Raw genomic sequence first — 16,332 nt, 5'->3', positions numbered from 1 at the left:
ATTCCCATTCGACTATTATAAGTTCTCACTTCTTTCTTTCTTTTTTTCAGGAAATTCTAAGTTCATACTTAGTTGTAACGCATTTGTTTAGTCGTATTTGGCCGTTCTTGTATTTTTAAAAAATATTAAATTAGCTTTCTATCGTGCTCAAGAGTTTAATCAACAATAAAGGCAATTGTTTTTTTTACAGCACAATAAAGGCATTAGAGAACAATAATTTGTGAAATTCTTATATGAAATTGTGAATCGAATTTAGAACGAATGGTCATATCGAAAGGAAAAAAATAGAACGCATGCTTTGTAAATTATTTAAAATGAACTATATGGATTTTGGACGCATTAAAGACGTTACAGACTTTTGTTTTTAAATCGAATAATAATACATGTATTAATAATTAAAAAGTGTTATATATGATTTTTTTATACACGACATATATATATGATTAATTTATTTACCTTTACAATAATTATTTTAAAAATTATATTAAAAATATTTTTTATTGATTGGCAGTTAAAAATATTTACAATGACAATACATATTTATTAAATTCCTAAAATAAATTCTCCTTTGGCATTTGCCAATTTGCATTTGTTTGGATTCAAATTTATTGTGATATAGCCCTTTTTGTTAATTAAAAAAACACTAGACTATTTTTTTAAGAATATTTAAATGTAAAATATGATTGTATACGACAGAATGTGACTAATAGACTATTATAATTAATTGTAGGAAGCCAAGAGACAAAATTTTAAATTATTTGGGTTTTCTTGAACTTTTTTACTTCAATGTTGCTAATGGGTAAACCCAAACAAGACCTAGCTCCATGTTTTGACATTTTTCCTAGTGTTGTGGCTGTATGTGCGTGTGAAAAGTAAACTGATATTATGCTTCACGTAAGATTGTGGTCGCTCTTATTTTAATCTAATTTAAAAAAAGGCTCAATTGACTGAAAATATTTAAAATGGATTAACATAGATGCAATGTTTTTAATATTTTTTATGTGAGGTTAGAGAAACTTTTTATTATTATTATTATTATATTTTTTTTTCAATTTTTATTGATTTTAATATTAATTTAGATTATGATAACTAATATTAATTAAGATTATGTCTGTATATTCCATTCCGTTTAAAATAAAGAGAAATGAAAAATATTAATAAAAACATATTTTTTTAAAGAATAAAATATTTTTTTTAAAAGTATACCTAAAATCACTATAACAAAAACGTTAAATTATGCATCCATTAATTAAATTAAATAAATTATTAACACAATTAAATTCAACAATATAATTTTTTAATATTTATCTTCAATTCTTACGAATAAAAATAATGAATTCAAGATTTAAGCTGATATTTTTAAGAATTAAAGGAAATTTATAATGTTTTTAAAAATATATTAATAAGATACTTCTTTCGTCCCATTGGAAGTTTAAGATTTTCATATAAAAATAAATAAATTAATTAACATTTTAAAATTTATTTAAAATAATTATTTTTTATATATCCTTGGACTTAGTTTCTCTTTCTCTCTCTCTCACATATATATATATATATATATATATATATATATATATATATATATTAACTTGAAAATAAATAGCTAAAAGTTTAATGGAAAATAATATTTAATGATTAGATGATAATATAAAATGATAATAAAAAATATTTTCTTTTACATAAAGACTTAAACAAAATAAGACACAGGGAGTAATTTAATGCTTTGTTTGTTTGGATGATGAGAGGTTTCAAGAAGTAAGAAAAAGAGAGTACAAATAAAGAAATAAAAGAAGAGAAAGAATGAGTAAAAAGATAAGTAAATTTTTAAGTTGTTTAAATTGAGAGAACAAATAAGTTATAAAGAACTAATAATTTTATCCTATTTCTTTTCTTTTTTAAGTAATATAAAATTTCACTGTTTCTCACACTCTTCTCTCTTCTCCAAATCCATCTAAACAAAACATAGAATAAGTATTTATATTCAAGTTTATTTCACACATAAAAAGATTGTTTTGTGAGAGTGAGATTTTTTTTGAAGGCACATTAAAAATGGAAAAATTTATGAGTCGAACACATATTTGGTAATACACTTTTTATTATTAATTAAAATTCCATTTAAAATTATGAGTGAAATTCATTAGTGTGTAATTCATAAATTTTATAATTGTAAAAGACTGCATTAAAAAATGTTGATAACATTTCTTATATTCTGAAAGATTGATTAAAAAGGAAGCAAACTAAGAAGTGTACGTAAGAATTCAGACAAGAAGAAAAAAAGTGTGTATTATGTAAGAACTAAGAAGCGTTTTTATATTGGGATTAGGTATATTAATAATTTATTTCATTTTTTTTTCCGTTCCTATTCCTACTCTGCAGCTGGAAGTAGCAAGCAAGTTAGTGCGCGCGCTTGCTAGTTAAAGTTTTAGGGTATTGGGAGAGAGAGAGAGAGTCGAATCTGAATTGAGCTGAGCAGATATGGTGAGAAAACATGGCTGGCAATTACCTGCTCACACTTTTCAGGTTCTTCCTTCTTCTTCTTCGTCTAATTATCTCCTCTTTTTTGTTAGGGTTTTCTGTAATCACTGATTCATGATCATCTCCATGCGGATTCTCGTATCATTTCTCTTTATTGCTCAATTCTTGTGAACGCTTGTTTTAAATTGTGTCTAGGTCCCGTGGTTAACGCACTTAACTTAGCCACTGGCTCAGAAAAAGTCTACTATGTGGTTGTTGAGTGATGCCTCAAGTTTTCACTATCCCGAGACTTAGGGGTGTGTTTTGGATATCCCTCTTTCGTACTAAGGGATGAAAAACTGTTTTTGAAAACAAAAAATAAAGGAGCTAGTGAAATTTCTTTATTTGGATAAATTTACTTCCTGAGAGTTTTGGAAACTGAAAAGGAGAAGGTTATTTGGAATAAAACAATCCAGATTTTTTTTTTTTTTTGGAGTGAAGATGAGATATTCTTCTGACCCCAAACTCCCCCCTCCCCCGGCCAATTTCTCATGTCTTGCTTAATTCTAAATTGGGTTATCAACCGATTAACAGAATGAAATATAGACTATGGAGCTCAACCTCTGTACTGTACCATATCTATAAATCCCAATATCCCGTTCCGGTGGTAGATTGGAATGTGGGAATTTTAGTTGAAGGCAGGACGGTCTGGAATATATGGGGGAAGAGGGCTGTAAAACAACAACAAAAGGCTTACCTCACCAGGTGAGGTCAGTTACATGGATCACGATGCTATTCAGCCCAATTAAAGACGAATTTTCAAAGATATTATTTACCATGGGATATGTCTTAACAACTTTCCCAATATCCTTCTTGATCTCCCTCTCCCCTTTTCACACAAGTAAAAATCATGCAATCTATTATTTTCATTAGGTCTTCTAGTGGTCTTCTTTGTGTGTAGAGCCATCTTAACTGGTTTTCTATCATCTTTTCTTCAATCGATGCTACACCAGTATTGTATACAATCCTTTCTTATCTTATCCTTTTTTTGCGACATCCATAGTAACATTCTCATGAATCTTATCTTATGCTATTCCCAACTCTTTTTTTCTTGTCCTTTTAAAACCCAATATTCATTACCATAGAGTATAGTTGGGCGTAGCAATATGATAAAACTTGCCTTTGAGCTTGGTAGATATTTCACAATCAAAATAACCATTGATGTCTTTTCTCCTTTATAGCCATCTTACCTGTATCCTTTGACATCCTAAATAATTTCTCCATCATTTTTTGTTATTGATATCATATATTTAAACATGGAAATTTGTGGTATGACATCTTTTCCCATTCTTATTTTCAATTCATATTCCTTGTCTCTAGCTAAAATTGCAATGCTTATATTTTGTCTTACTCTTAGTTTAGCGAAAATCCTTTGTTTCCAATGTTTGTCCCCAAAGCTCAATCAAAACTATATCATCCGCAAAAATCATGCTATTAAGGATAATCTTTTGTATGTCCCTGGCAAGCACATTTAAGACTAGATTAAACAAGGACACACAGTTGAACATTTATTTAATTCTCTCCTTACAGGAAAGTCCTTGGTCTTGCCTTCTGGAGTTCTAACACCTGTATTTGCCCCATCGTACATGTCTTGAATAGCTCTGATGTAAGCCGCACAGGCACTTCTTTTTTTTTTTTCCAAAGTCTTTCACAACACTTCTCTTCATACTCGATCATATGGTTTTTTCAAAGTCAATAAAAACCATGTGTAAGTCTCTTTTTAATTAGGTACCTCTCCATCAAACCTCATAAAAGATAAATGATTTATGTTGTAGACTTTCCTAATATAAAACTAAATTTATTCTCTTCAATCCTCATCTCTTCCCTTAATCTATGCTCAATCAAATTTTCCTATAATTTTATAGTGTGTACATTAGTTTATGTTGTAAATATTCCACTTAACAGCAATGAGCAGTTATGACTGGGCATCTTAGGAGCAGTTTTCCACTTTCTGCAAGTCTTAATGTCACCAACTGCTAATTTAGAACAATTATACGATTGACTGTGTGACTTTAGGAGATAAAATGAAGATTTGAACAACAGTATTACTGGCTTTGGAACTTCACCCCAAGATCTTCATTTCATCATATAAAGTTTCAAAGTCAATGATAAAGGGTTTAAAACTAGCCTCCATGGATGATGAGAGAGAAAAACTGTCCCAAAGAAGCTTATTTATATTGATGTGGACTACAAGTGCGGCACAATTTATTCTATTATAGGGTAGTGTAATTTTAAAAGATATAAGAGAAAGCAATATAATTTGAGCATCTCTCAAAGGGAGGGGAGTGTAATTTATTCTAATACATAAAATAAATGGTTTAGTGCTTCTAGGCTACACCACTACATGACCCATGTACTATTTGAATGAGTAAAGTAATTGATCCTTACAACAACAACAACTACAAAAGCCTTATTCCACCATGCGTGTATTGAACCAGATCCCTAAATTTGATCCTTACATCAGTTAAATATATCCAAATGCTATTTTTCCATTTTAGTTGATTTATATGTTTAGCACTTTGGTTACACTGACTTGTATTTTATCAGTTGCAAGCATGTCAACTTATCTTTTATAATTATTGGTTATTTCATGAATAGGTTGTTGCGATCACTGTATTCTGCTTATTGGTGATTGCTTTCTATGCTTTCCTTGCTCCCTTCATCGGAGGAGGTCATATATGGGAATACACCTTCATTGCTGTTTACTCTCCTGTGGTATGTAAATCGCCTTTTTATCATTCCACCTCATTTATATATATTTTTTCCTTACCCAAAAGAAGCAGGGCTTATGTTGTCTCATTCTTGTGGCATTGCAGGCTCTCATTGTGTTCATTCTTTACGTCAGATGCACTGCAATTAACCCTGCAGATCCGGGCATTATGTCTAAATTTGACCCTAGAGTGGGAAATAAGTTCAATTCTGCTCACAATTTATCAGGGAAGCATCTTGGTTCTGAACATGAACACGTTGCTGCTAGAGAGCAATATTCTCCATCATCTGCTGCTTCCAAAAGGTCTATGACAAATATCAGCAAGAAGAGCTCAGTGGAAGATCTTGACAGACTAGATAGTTCAAGGAAAGAGAATAACCAAAACTCATGTAATGCAATTGGAGGAATTTTCTGCATATTATTTTCACATGAAGATTGCCGGAAACAGGAAGCAACGGCTGATGAGCAGGGTGGTGGTGAAGATGCTCTGTTCTGCACTTTGTGCAATGCTGAGGTATTGCATTGTGATTTGTAGCTCTTGACACATTGCATCATATATTTAAATTTTAGTTCTTTCTATTCCTAGTCATGTTGGATGTAAGTGATATCTGTTATATTTTATTTTATCCCTGAATTGATATTAATTGCATATACTAATGTCACCAGTACAATAATAAATCATGTGTACATTGAGAATAATTTTCAAAATTAGAATTTCTTTTCTTTGAGAAATGCCATGATTTGTTGATATAAATTGAGTCTGAGCAAAACATTAAGATAGCTTGGTTTTTTGGAACTGTTTTGCTTCTTTTGGCAGAGTTGTAACTTTGATGAATTTATTTATTTTGTTTATTCTTTCATTTTTCTCCTATTTAAGGACATTTAATTCTTATGCTTTTTTCCTTTTCTTCTCTTCAATAATCTCTCTCTATTATATAAAATAATTTGGCCAAAACTTTTTTTTATCTATTTGTGATCCTAATTTAACTCAGGACTTCCACTTTCCTGGAAACTTAAGTGATAGAGTAGAGATACCGAAGAATTATGAGCCCTTTTGCTTTCCTTCCTCCTTTAGCTATTTTTGGGAATTCCTTCCACTTTCCTGGAAACTTGAGTGATAGAGATGCCGTTGCATTATGGGCCCTTCTGATTTCTTTCTTTATCTATAGTTTGGAAATTTCTGCTTCTAGAAATTTGGGACACAAAGTTGGTTACTCAAATTGTTATTTACATTTCTGGTTGCATGAGTCAGTAGAGGCATTTTAGAGAAGTAGCTTCCACCTCTCACTTAGTATGTATATTCTGTGCCTTGTATTTCCTGTATTTCAGGTGCGCAAGTTCAGCAAACATTGTAGAAGTTGTGATAAATGTGTTGATGGCTTCGATCACCATTGTCGGGTATGATTTGGTGTGCTGAGTGAAGCATACATCTTGGAATATTATTCAATTTTGGTATAACATTTTTATCATTTTTTTAAACTTTATGAGTTTTGCTTGATACATCACATTGTTGCAGTGGCTTAACAATTGTGTGGGTCACAAAAATTACAGTTCTTTTATTGCTCTCATGGCTTTTAGTCTTGCGTGGGTATGTATATTGGTCCTCACAAATGATTTACTATTTAAAAGCAATAATTTGTTTTTGTTGCTAATAATGCCTTTTGTACATTATTCTTTTGCACTTCAGCTAGTTATTGAAGCTGGAGTGGGTGTTGCTGTTTTTGTGCGTTTCTTTGTTAACAAGAGAGGAATGGAATCTGAAATCATTGATAGACTCGGAAATGGATTTTCTCGGCCCCCATTTGCAGCCGTTGTGGTATCTCTTTTATTTGTTTTATATTAAATCTGACATGACAAATGGTTATTATTATATATATTTAGAAATTTATTATATTTCTTGTTTCAATGTGTAGGTTGTATGTACTGTAGTTTCTATCTTGGCTTGTGTGCCTTTGGGTGAGCTTTTCTTTTTCCACATGATACTAATCAGGAAGGTCAGTGATTCAGTAGCTGAGAATCTGAGGTTGTTTTTCTGTTCTTTTTTCTTCCCCACCCCCATCCTTTTGTACATGGTTCTATGCTGCTCGGCTAATCTAATTTGATCGAGGGAAGTCTATCCAATGAAACTTAAGATACACTCGATGGTGGAGTTTCATAAAATTCATCTAGAATAAGAAGAGCATTTTTATGAACTATAAAAGAATTTATCAATGTTAGTTACTTAAGAATTTTTGTGTATTATGCCTTGGATGTTTTGCTTCCACCCTGATATTTACAGAACTTTAAAAATCGCATTTTAGTTTTTGACCATTATTTTAGCTATTTCACACATAAGAGTGGTTCTCTCATCTTCCCTCCTTTCTTGTTGGATCAGGGCATCACTACCTATGAATATGTTGTAGCAATGAGAGCCATGAGTGAAGCACCTGCAGGAGCATCCGTAGATGAGGATTTGCCAAATATACTTTTCTCTCCAACAGGCTCAGCCACAACTGGATTGAGTGGAGGAAGTTCTCTTGGTTTGCAGTATAAAGGGGCTTGGTGTACCCCTCCTAGGGTATTCGTGGATTATCAGGTACTTGGGTTGAATTTTGTTTTCATCTGTATAGTTATTGATTAAAATAAAAATAAGTTATGCTACTATATTAAGTACCCAAAGATGCTTGTTGGCTTGTGGTTTGATATCATAGATTTGTAGTTAGAAAACTATAGTGAGGGGCTGTTGGGCAATAAATCTGTGTCAGAAGCTGTTCTTATTTAATTTAAATCCTCTAAAAGGAGCTTTTAATTTTGCCATTGGGAACTTCTGTCCTACCTTGTAGAATACAACCTTTGTTTGTCCAATTATAAACCACCTCTAGAAAATTAGTGTCTTATGATTCAAATGCTATTTTAAAATTTTGAAGAACTTGAATTAACCTGAATCAGTGGCTTTCTAATCCACAGAAAGAGGTCAAGTGATGAGAGAAACTAAGGTGTTTGAATTTTTTTTTAATTTCCTGTTTTCACAAATAGTTACAAAAATGACACCTTATTTTTATTTTATTTCCTGTTATCAAATATTTGTATAAGAAATAGTGAAAACAGGATTTTTGTAATTATTTGTGAAAATAGGAATTGAAAATAGAAAATAGTTTTTTAAAGCTAATAGACCCAAAACCAACCTGTTGAGCATTACAATCATGCCTCTGTATTTTAAATTAAAACTTACATCATGATTTCCTTCACTCGTGGTGTATTGCTTGTCAATGTCAACCCTCATTTTTATGAGACAAGATTTCCTTCACTCGTGTTATTTTATAATAATTCAGCTTGACAATCATATATTAAATACCCACAGTTACCATATTACGACTTGCTTAACTTTTTTAAAAAAGGTTTTTGAATTTATTACTGAAAGCCTCTGTCACTTGAGTAGCTAGTATGCTGAAGCAAATTGTTGTTAAGATCTTATGTAGTTTAGGACCTTTAGGTAAAAGAAATAGATCAAAGAGTGAATAGGCAGAACAAAAACAAAATACTATGGGGGTAGGGAGGATGAATTATATAAGTACTTATGTAGTGACCCCAGCTGCAACCTTGACTGAATTTATATAGCGCTGTTATGTCCATCCCTGTACTAAACCAAAGTACCAAAATAAATTATAGTACAGGGATGATTTTGCGACCTTCAGTTTTGCGTTATGAATTATATTGTAGAATTTACAAAATAAATTCCCATTGGTTTGCCTAATTAATGATTTTTCCCACCTTTATTTAATTTATACCTTTTTTACTTAATGACGTTTTCATGTGGTTTTAAATGTTGTTAAGTGTTAACACTTTTCTCGTTGTTTTTCTTGACCATGAAAATGATTTTTGTTCTTAAAACGTATTTATGACTTGATTTATGCGGCCTGCCGAACATGGGCTTTAGGATGAAGTTGTGCCTCACTTGGAGCCTGGAATGCTACCATCAACTGTTGATCCAGATGCAGCTGGGATTGCCGAAAGAGGGCAAAAGATGCCAAAAAGACCTGTTCGTATTAGTGCTTGGAAGCTTGCTAAGTTGGATTCACAAGAGGCAGTGAGAGCAGCTGCAAAGGCCAGGGCATCTTCTTCAGTTTTGCGACCTGTAGATAACCACCGTCTACCAGATGTAGAATTGAGTTCTAGTGGGAACATGAGCATCAGAAGTAGTTTGAGCACAGAGACTGGAACTAACAAGGAAATAAAAGCCGAGTTGAGATTGTCTCCAGTGAGAAATTCTATTGCTCCTAGTCAAGGAAGTCGTGATGAGTATGAGACTGGAACTCAAAGTATGAGTAGTTTTAGTAGTCCTAGCCATGTTCAAGAGGCAGTTACACTCAGCCCTCTTCCACAGAGTCACAATTTGGGTGGCTTCAGGGCAGGTACCTCAATTCCTAGTTTGGTGCCTGAGCGTCCTTTAACTTGTAAAGCAACATTGTCAAACTTCAGGAACCCGATATCTAATTCTTCTCTTGGATTTGATGGGAGGACAGCAATGCCAAAAGGAATTGGCAATGATCCACTGTTGCTTTCAACTTCTAACACTTCTATTCTAAGAGATGTGAAACGGACATCAGTTGTTTGGGATCAAGAAGCTGGCAGATATGTTTCGGTTCCTTTATTGCCCTCAGAAGCTCGAAATAGGTCATCCATGCGCATAGAATTGCCAAATGTAAATGCCGAAACAAGCAGTATTGGGCGAAAACCAGTGATTCCTCAGCAGGAGTTGTCATCGTCTGCACCCAAGTCTCCAGGCCAGCACAAACAGAATCTGATGTATACAGGAGATTCTATCTTTTATGGAGGTCCATTTTTGAGTGCCGCTGTTAAAGATGGTTTGAGAAATGAAAGACATTTGACATCAACGGATGCCCAAGATGGCAGCATATCAGTGAACTTGCCCCAAGAGCCAAGATATAAAAGGGATTCACTTTCAAATCAGCTTCCTGTGTTTGTCCCTGGTGGATTTGAGAATAACCTTCAACCTCGTTCTGGCATGAATTAACTTATGTTGTTTTGAGATTCCAATGAGTGGACAAAGTTTTTGTTGGAATCGAAAGGATAGTGAAGAGCAATTAAAAGAGTCTATGTGGTAGACACGATTTTAGCCTTTAAGACCATACAAATGAAAAGTATGGTGAACAACATCCGACTCCAACAGGTTGTTGTTTATTCGGCCTAATCATCTAGGGTTAACGTGTGTTGTCATCAAAATCCATCTGGGCGTTTGAGAGAATGAAATCAACTTCATTGTTCCATTTGCTGAACATGCCTTGAGAAATGTGAATCTTCCCTTATCACTTCAGTAAGCATGACATGAGCCTCCTTAATGGATTTTAATTTGTTATTGTAGCTTTTGTTCCACTTGATACTAAAATTGTCATTACCTTGCCAATAGAATATTATTGTTTGGCTTGTGGCTTATAGATTACTCTGTTCTCTCTTCTCTTGCTATCGATTTTCTGCCACGTGTCATTTGATTTAGGGTATCCTAGACTCGTAGCTATCTACAAAAGAGATGGCCTAGTCTGGCTTCTGACAAATTACTCCTAATTCCTAACCGAGTGAGTGGTTGGTTAGTTACGAACGTTTTGTCAAAGCCAAGTTTGGCAATTCTCGAAGCAGCATCACGACACTGATGGGTATAAAGATTGATTCGTAGACAGCGGAAAATTCCCTATTTATTTTGAAACAAATGTTTAAAGTTGCAAATGAAAATTTTTAAAATATAAGTTTATTAGTTAATCGTTAATTATATTATTCTTTCACACACTTATTTTTGTGTTTGTTTTTAAAAATATTAAAAGATGAAAATTAAAATTAGAACAATTCATGGGTTGATCTGACCTGGTTCACTTACTCTTTGGGTTGAATTGAGTAACTTGAATGAGTTAGGTCAATTCATGTTAAATCATTTTAGTTCTCCTTTTTTATTATAGATTTTCTTGGGTTTTTTTTTTTAAATTTTATTTTCTTATTTTTTTTAGTGTTATTATGAATTAGTACATTGTTGGATTTTTTTTGTATCTTCAAATTAGGTTAGTCAACTTATGATCTAACCTACTAATACGTAGTGAATTGAGTTGTGTTGTGTATTTTTTGGTTCACCAAAAAATGCTTGTTTGAATTAATACGTAGAATTACTGAACTTATGTTGAAGTTCCGTTTGGATTTGGGAGAAATAATCTTTTTGTAACTTTTGAAACATACTTCTAAAGGTGGACCAACAAATTTCTCACCGTGAATCAATCTAAATAAGTTAACTCACTTTTAACACTACTGATAAAATATTAAGAAATTGTAAGAATTTATTGTAAAAACATTTTTTTTTCATTTAAGATTTTTCTATTAAATATTAAGAAATAGTTAGGATGAGACTTAAAGAACAATACAATCATGTATCAATCGCCTCAAATCCTTCAACATTTCTATCTGTGTCTCCTTTTTCACGGTAGACAGTTGTTTTGCCTTTTTAATCTTTTTATTTTATCTTGGTGGTGATAGTGGGGTGGGGATAGTTGGGACCCTTTTCATAAATGCCCCCTTCTAACCTCTTATTATTCTTTTTCTACTAGTATTATTATTTTGTGAAGCAACATCTTATTATTCTACTCTATTAAAATCATAACAGGTGAAATTATATGGTTACATATATCAATAAATCAATAATGAAACTAATAAATTAAACCTGAGAAACTACCAAGTATTCTTTGAACATGTAAGTATTTTTACTATTCGCCTAGCTGATTGGTAATATGTGTCTCTGCTTACTTTCGTATCATTTTCACTCCTCTTTCCTTCTTTAATGTTTGGGCACAGCTGATCCGTAAATTAACTTTTTTTTTTCAAAAATATGTGTTACCAATTAAGCAAGAATTAAACCTATGACTTACTTTCAGCTTATTAGCACAACGCTCTAATCAACTGAGCTAATAAGTCAATTATAATATAAATTTAAATAATAAATTTTATATCAAAATTAATTGTCATGAAATTTATTATTTAAATTTACATACGCATTAAATATACATTAAAAATTTTAGTGTTATGTATAGCAACATTATTTATTTTATATCATAATTGATTTTTATTAACTTAGTTGATTAGAGTGTTGTGCTAATAACTTGAAAGTAAATTATAGGTTTAATTTTTGCTTAAATAATTAATTTTAAATTAATCCGTAACACATATTTTTTTAAAAAATTAAAAAAAAAACTTTCAGAAAAAACTTATACGAATTAATTATTCCGTAAGCCTCATATAACCTGGGGACGAACTAGCAAAATTACATATTCTTTTACAAATAGCCAAAATGAGAAAATTACAAATTCGCTGGGAGCGCATATCACTTCCCTTAATGTTTCTGTGATTTGGCACATGTCCTACTAAATCAGGTCATTAATTGCGGATTTCAAACCTCTCTTTTGTCCCTTTATATAATTTCACAAAGAAATGCAATAGATTGACTATTCTCCTTTTGCTTTTTGCTACATAGCTAGACGATTCTTATAGATTGATGTTATGATGTATGACATCTCTGAAGAATTGCATTATGATAAGTTCATCAATTTGAGAATTAGTGTAATTTGAGCAGACGATTCTTTAAGTAAATTAGTAAGTGATTGGTGTCACAATTTTTTAAGGAAACCGTTATTGTTAGTATTTGTTTTCTAAATTTTCTCTAAATGGTATAAGTTTTTTTTTTTCTTACAAATAATTAATTCAAGAATAATCTTAAATCCTAAAATTTATTTTTACATGCAATATATTTCTTTTTTTTATATATGTCCAAGTTAGTTTTTAAATTTTAAAAAAATCATATAAAAATCAATCAATATCATATACTAAAAATAGATTTTCAGAAAAAGAGTAAAGTAATGTGAACTGTGATGACATGATAATAAAAACCAAAATTGATAATTTAGTAAAAGAGGAAACAGCGCATGCAGTGCACATCATACTAATTTGTGACTGAAATTGATGACATAGCATTAGCACCTAACCAGCAAGCTAGCATGTTACTATGTGGATTTAGGGAAATTCCTGCGAGAAGAGGGGGAATCCCTGAATAGAATGAGACGGTGGTGGGAATTTTCTCAAGTGCCACCTAAGAATCCACAAGTAGAGATAAATGTTCAATCTCGTTTTGGACGTTTCCTCAGCCTCCTTGTCTGTTTGTCCTAATAGAAGAAGATAATCCAATCGTATGGTCATTGCTTTTGAAAATAAAACAAAACCTTTTGTTTGGAAGCAAAACCGAGGGGTAACGTTGTTTGTCTTTGTCAAGGCATGTTTGTTTTCACGTAGTCTTTGGGAATATTAAAAAGTTCTTTTGGCCGGCCCTGATTCCCTACCCACCTACGGTTAAAGACAAAACAAAAACAAAATATTAAGATATTATTTGATAGAGTGAAAATAAAATATAAATTAAGACCAATATTTTGAATTAAAATAAATTTTAAAATTGTGAATTTTATTATTTTTCTCTGCAAACAAAGTAACCTTCGGCCAAGGTTTTTGCAAGAAAAGAAAAGAAAAACAGGTTCCAGAGAGAGAAAGCGACGGTATTATTTTTAGCCTTCTCACAAATTCCTCACTCTACTGAGGTGTGAAGGACAACAAAACAATAAAGACAAAAGGGACCCTTCACGCATTGTCGACAACGTAGTCATGAACAAGTCGCTGAAACCAGAAGAACAAGGGTCCAAACATTGAAACTCATTCCCATTGAAGCTGAACAACCAACCCCATTTTGGTTCTGATTTTTTCAGTGCTCCAAGTGGCAAGTTTTGGAATTTTCTGGGGGCTTCGTCTGGATTATTCTTCAATTTGAAAACCCACCAAGGGATGAGCGTTTCCTCGTTGCAATGACTACTTCTGTTGCTGACCTGGTTTTGGTACGTTTCCCTCTTCTTCTTGTAAAGTTGTTACTGTTTCCCGAGTTTTTCTCCCTGCTTTTTGCTGAATTGGTGGAAAAATCTTGGACCGTTTGGTTTCTGAGATTTTAAAAAAAGGTTGAGGGTTGAGAGCTTCTGATCAGAGTTGGTAACCTGGGTTGTGCAGGTTCTTATGTTCAAATCCTTTTCTTTGCTTTTCCTGCTTTGTTTTGAATTTGTGCTTTCTTCCTCATTATGTCTTCATTCATTGGCTTCTTCAAACTTGTCCCATGTGTTGTAAACTCTGAGGTTTGATATCTGAATGAGACTAATTTTTAAGGTTTTTTTTTTATATTTAATCTAGTAATTTTTCTCTGACTACATTCTGCCTCTGTAATCTGTAATCATCATCACCTTTCGTTGTTTCCAAATTCCTAAGATTGTTGTTGTTATTGTTACATGGGATTTATGTTGCAAGAAGAAGGGTCGTCTTCTGTAAATTCTTCACCCCTGCAGTTCTTCTCCATGATGTCACTTTCACCTAGCTTAGGTTCTCCCAACAATCTCTTGTTTAGAGAAATGAAATCCGAGGAAAGGGGTTTGTACTTGATTCATTTGTTGCTCAGTTGTGCAAATCATGTAGCTGCTGGTAACCTTGAAAATGCAAACACCACACTTGAGCAAATTTCCATGCTTGCTTCCCCTGATGGGGACACTATGCAGCGAATCGCAACATATTTTATGGAGTCGCTTGCTGATCGGATTCTTAAAACATGGCCTGGGATCCACAGAGCCCTCAACTCAACCAAAATGACTTTGATATCCGACGAAATTCTGGTTCAGAAGCTTTTCTTTGAGCTTTTCCCTTTCTTGAAGGTAGCATTTGTTCTCACAAATCAGGCCATCATTGAAGCAATGGAAGGGGAGAAAGTGATTCACATAATTGATCTCAATGCTGCTGAAGCTGCTCAGTGGATTGCTCTCCTTCGAGTATTAAGTGCGCATCCCGAAGGCCCTCCTCATTTGAGAATCACCGGGGTTCATCAGAAAAAGGAGATTCTGGATGAGGTGGCTCATAGACTAACTGAAGAAGCAGAAAAGTTGGATATACCGTTCCAATTCAACCCTGTGGCAAGCAAATTAGAAAATCTTGATTTTGACAAACTTAGGGTGAAAACTGGGGAGGCACTAGCAATAAGTTCCATTCTCCAATTGCATACCCTTTTGGCCTGGGATGATGAAGCCATGCAGAGAAAGTCTCCTCTTCTGTTAAAAAGCTCAAATGGAATTCACCTGCAAAGAGTTCTGCCAATGGGCCAAAGCACATTGGGTGATTTGCTTGAGAAAGATATGGTTAATGGGTACACTCCAAGTCCTGACTCAACCTCATCATCTCCATCATCTTTAACTACTTCCAATTCAATGAATATGGAGAGCTTTCTTAATGCCTTGTGGGGATTATCACCAAAGGTCATGGTTGTGACAGAACAAGACTGTAATCACAATGGTCCAACTCTGATGGATAGGCTTCTTGAAGCTCTATACTCTTATGCAGCATTGTTTGATTGTTTGGAATCCACTGTCTCAAGAACATCATTGGAGAGATTAAGGGTGGAGAAGATGCTTTTTGGGGAGGAAATAAAGAACATCATTGCATGTGAGGGATCTGAACGAAAGGAAAGACATGAAAAGCTGGAAAAGTGGTTCCAGAGATTTGATCTAGCTGGGTTTGGCAACGTGCCTTTGAGCTACTTTGGTATGGTGCAAGCAAGGAGGTTCCTGCAGAGCTATGGTTGTGAAGGATACAGAATGAGGGATGAAAATGGTTGTGTGTTAATTTGCTGGGAGGATCGGCCAATGTATTCAATATCAGCTTGGAGATCTAGGAAGTAAGAGAATTAGAGGGATATATTGATGTTTTTTCTTTTCTTTTCTTTCTTTCTTTTTATTTGTATGAGTGTTTTATTCTTATGGTAATGACTGTTCTTCAAGATAGTTTTTTAGAGATACTCTTTATTCATTGCCTGGTAAAACTCCATCAAGTAAGAAATTTGGGAAGACAAAAAAAGGGTAGAAGGACGGAAGAAGTAGAAGTCTTAATCGGGGTTCTGTTTATGGTTTCATTTTTTGCAGCTGATCATTTTATTTTTTATGAATTATGAGCTCCTGTACCCTAACTTGTACCTAGTATATTACATAATATAATGTGTTTTTGTTTATTTA

The 16,332-nt window shown here is 33.1% G+C and overlaps 2 protein-coding genes across 7 annotated transcripts; both read left to right on the top strand.

Moving 5' to 3' along the window:
• Positions 1-2,063: 2,063 nt before the first annotated feature.
• LOC100805779 (probable protein S-acyltransferase 19) lies at positions 2,064-10,659 on the top strand. Of its 3 annotated transcripts, none has more exons than XM_041007326.1 (10): positions 2,064-2,081; positions 2,377-2,520; positions 5,113-5,229; positions 5,331-5,738; positions 6,554-6,622; positions 6,741-6,812; positions 6,912-7,040; positions 7,138-7,218; positions 7,599-7,799; positions 9,141-10,659. In XM_041007326.1, the coding sequence occupies exons 2-10, from the start codon at positions 2,476-2,478 to the stop codon at positions 10,236-10,238; spliced, it is 2,220 nt and encodes a 739-aa protein (XP_040863260.1). In that variant the 5' UTR covers positions 2,064-2,081; positions 2,377-2,475; the 3' UTR covers positions 10,239-10,659. The 3 variants fall into 3 exon arrangements, with proteins under 3 accessions (XP_040863260.1, XP_006592027.1, XP_006592028.1); XM_006591964.3 differs by lacking the exon at positions 2,064-2,081 and adding an exon at positions 2,147-2,277; XM_006591965.3 differs by lacking the exons at positions 2,064-2,081; positions 6,741-6,812 and having other exon boundaries at positions 2,225-2,520.
• A 3,067-nt stretch (positions 10,660-13,726) lies between these two features.
• Positions 13,727-16,332, top strand: LOC100800450 (scarecrow-like protein 3). 4 transcript variants are annotated; one of them, XM_003540349.5, is made up of 2 exons: positions 13,749-14,130; positions 14,591-16,332. In XM_003540349.5, the coding sequence occupies exon 2, from the start codon at positions 14,635-14,637 to the stop codon at positions 16,000-16,002; it is 1,368 nt and encodes a 455-aa protein (XP_003540397.1). In that variant the 5' UTR covers positions 13,749-14,130; positions 14,591-14,634; the 3' UTR covers positions 16,003-16,332. The 4 variants fall into 4 exon arrangements, with proteins under 4 accessions (XP_003540398.1, XP_003540397.1, XP_006592026.1 ...); XM_006591963.4 differs by having other exon boundaries at positions 13,758-14,130; positions 14,588-16,332; XM_026124546.2 differs by having other exon boundaries at positions 13,758-14,296.

The sequence above is a fragment of the Glycine max genome, chromosome 12 (genome assembly GCF_000004515.6).
Source record: "Glycine max cultivar Williams 82 chromosome 12, Glycine_max_v4.0, whole genome shotgun sequence".
NCBI classification, from domain to species: Eukaryota; Viridiplantae; Streptophyta; class Magnoliopsida; order Fabales; family Fabaceae; genus Glycine; species Glycine max.
This window is presented reverse-complemented; position numbering and strand designations above follow the sequence as displayed.

Coding starts and splice junctions, on each gene's coding strand:
- LOC100805779 (XM_041007326.1), top strand. CDS start 2,476: ATGGTGAGAAAACATGGCTGGCAATTACCTGCTCACACTTTTCAG. Junction 7,041..7,137: donor CCCCATTTGCAGCCGTTGTG/GTATCTCTTTTA, acceptor TTCAATGTGTAG/GTTGTATGTACTGTAGTTTC. Junction 7,800..9,140: donor GGGTATTCGTGGATTATCAG/GTACTTGGGTTG, acceptor CATGGGCTTTAG/GATGAAGTTGTGCCTCACTT.
- LOC100800450 (XM_003540350.5), top strand. CDS start 14,569: ATGGGATTTATGTTGCAAGAAGAAGGGTCGTCTTCTGTAAATTCTTCA.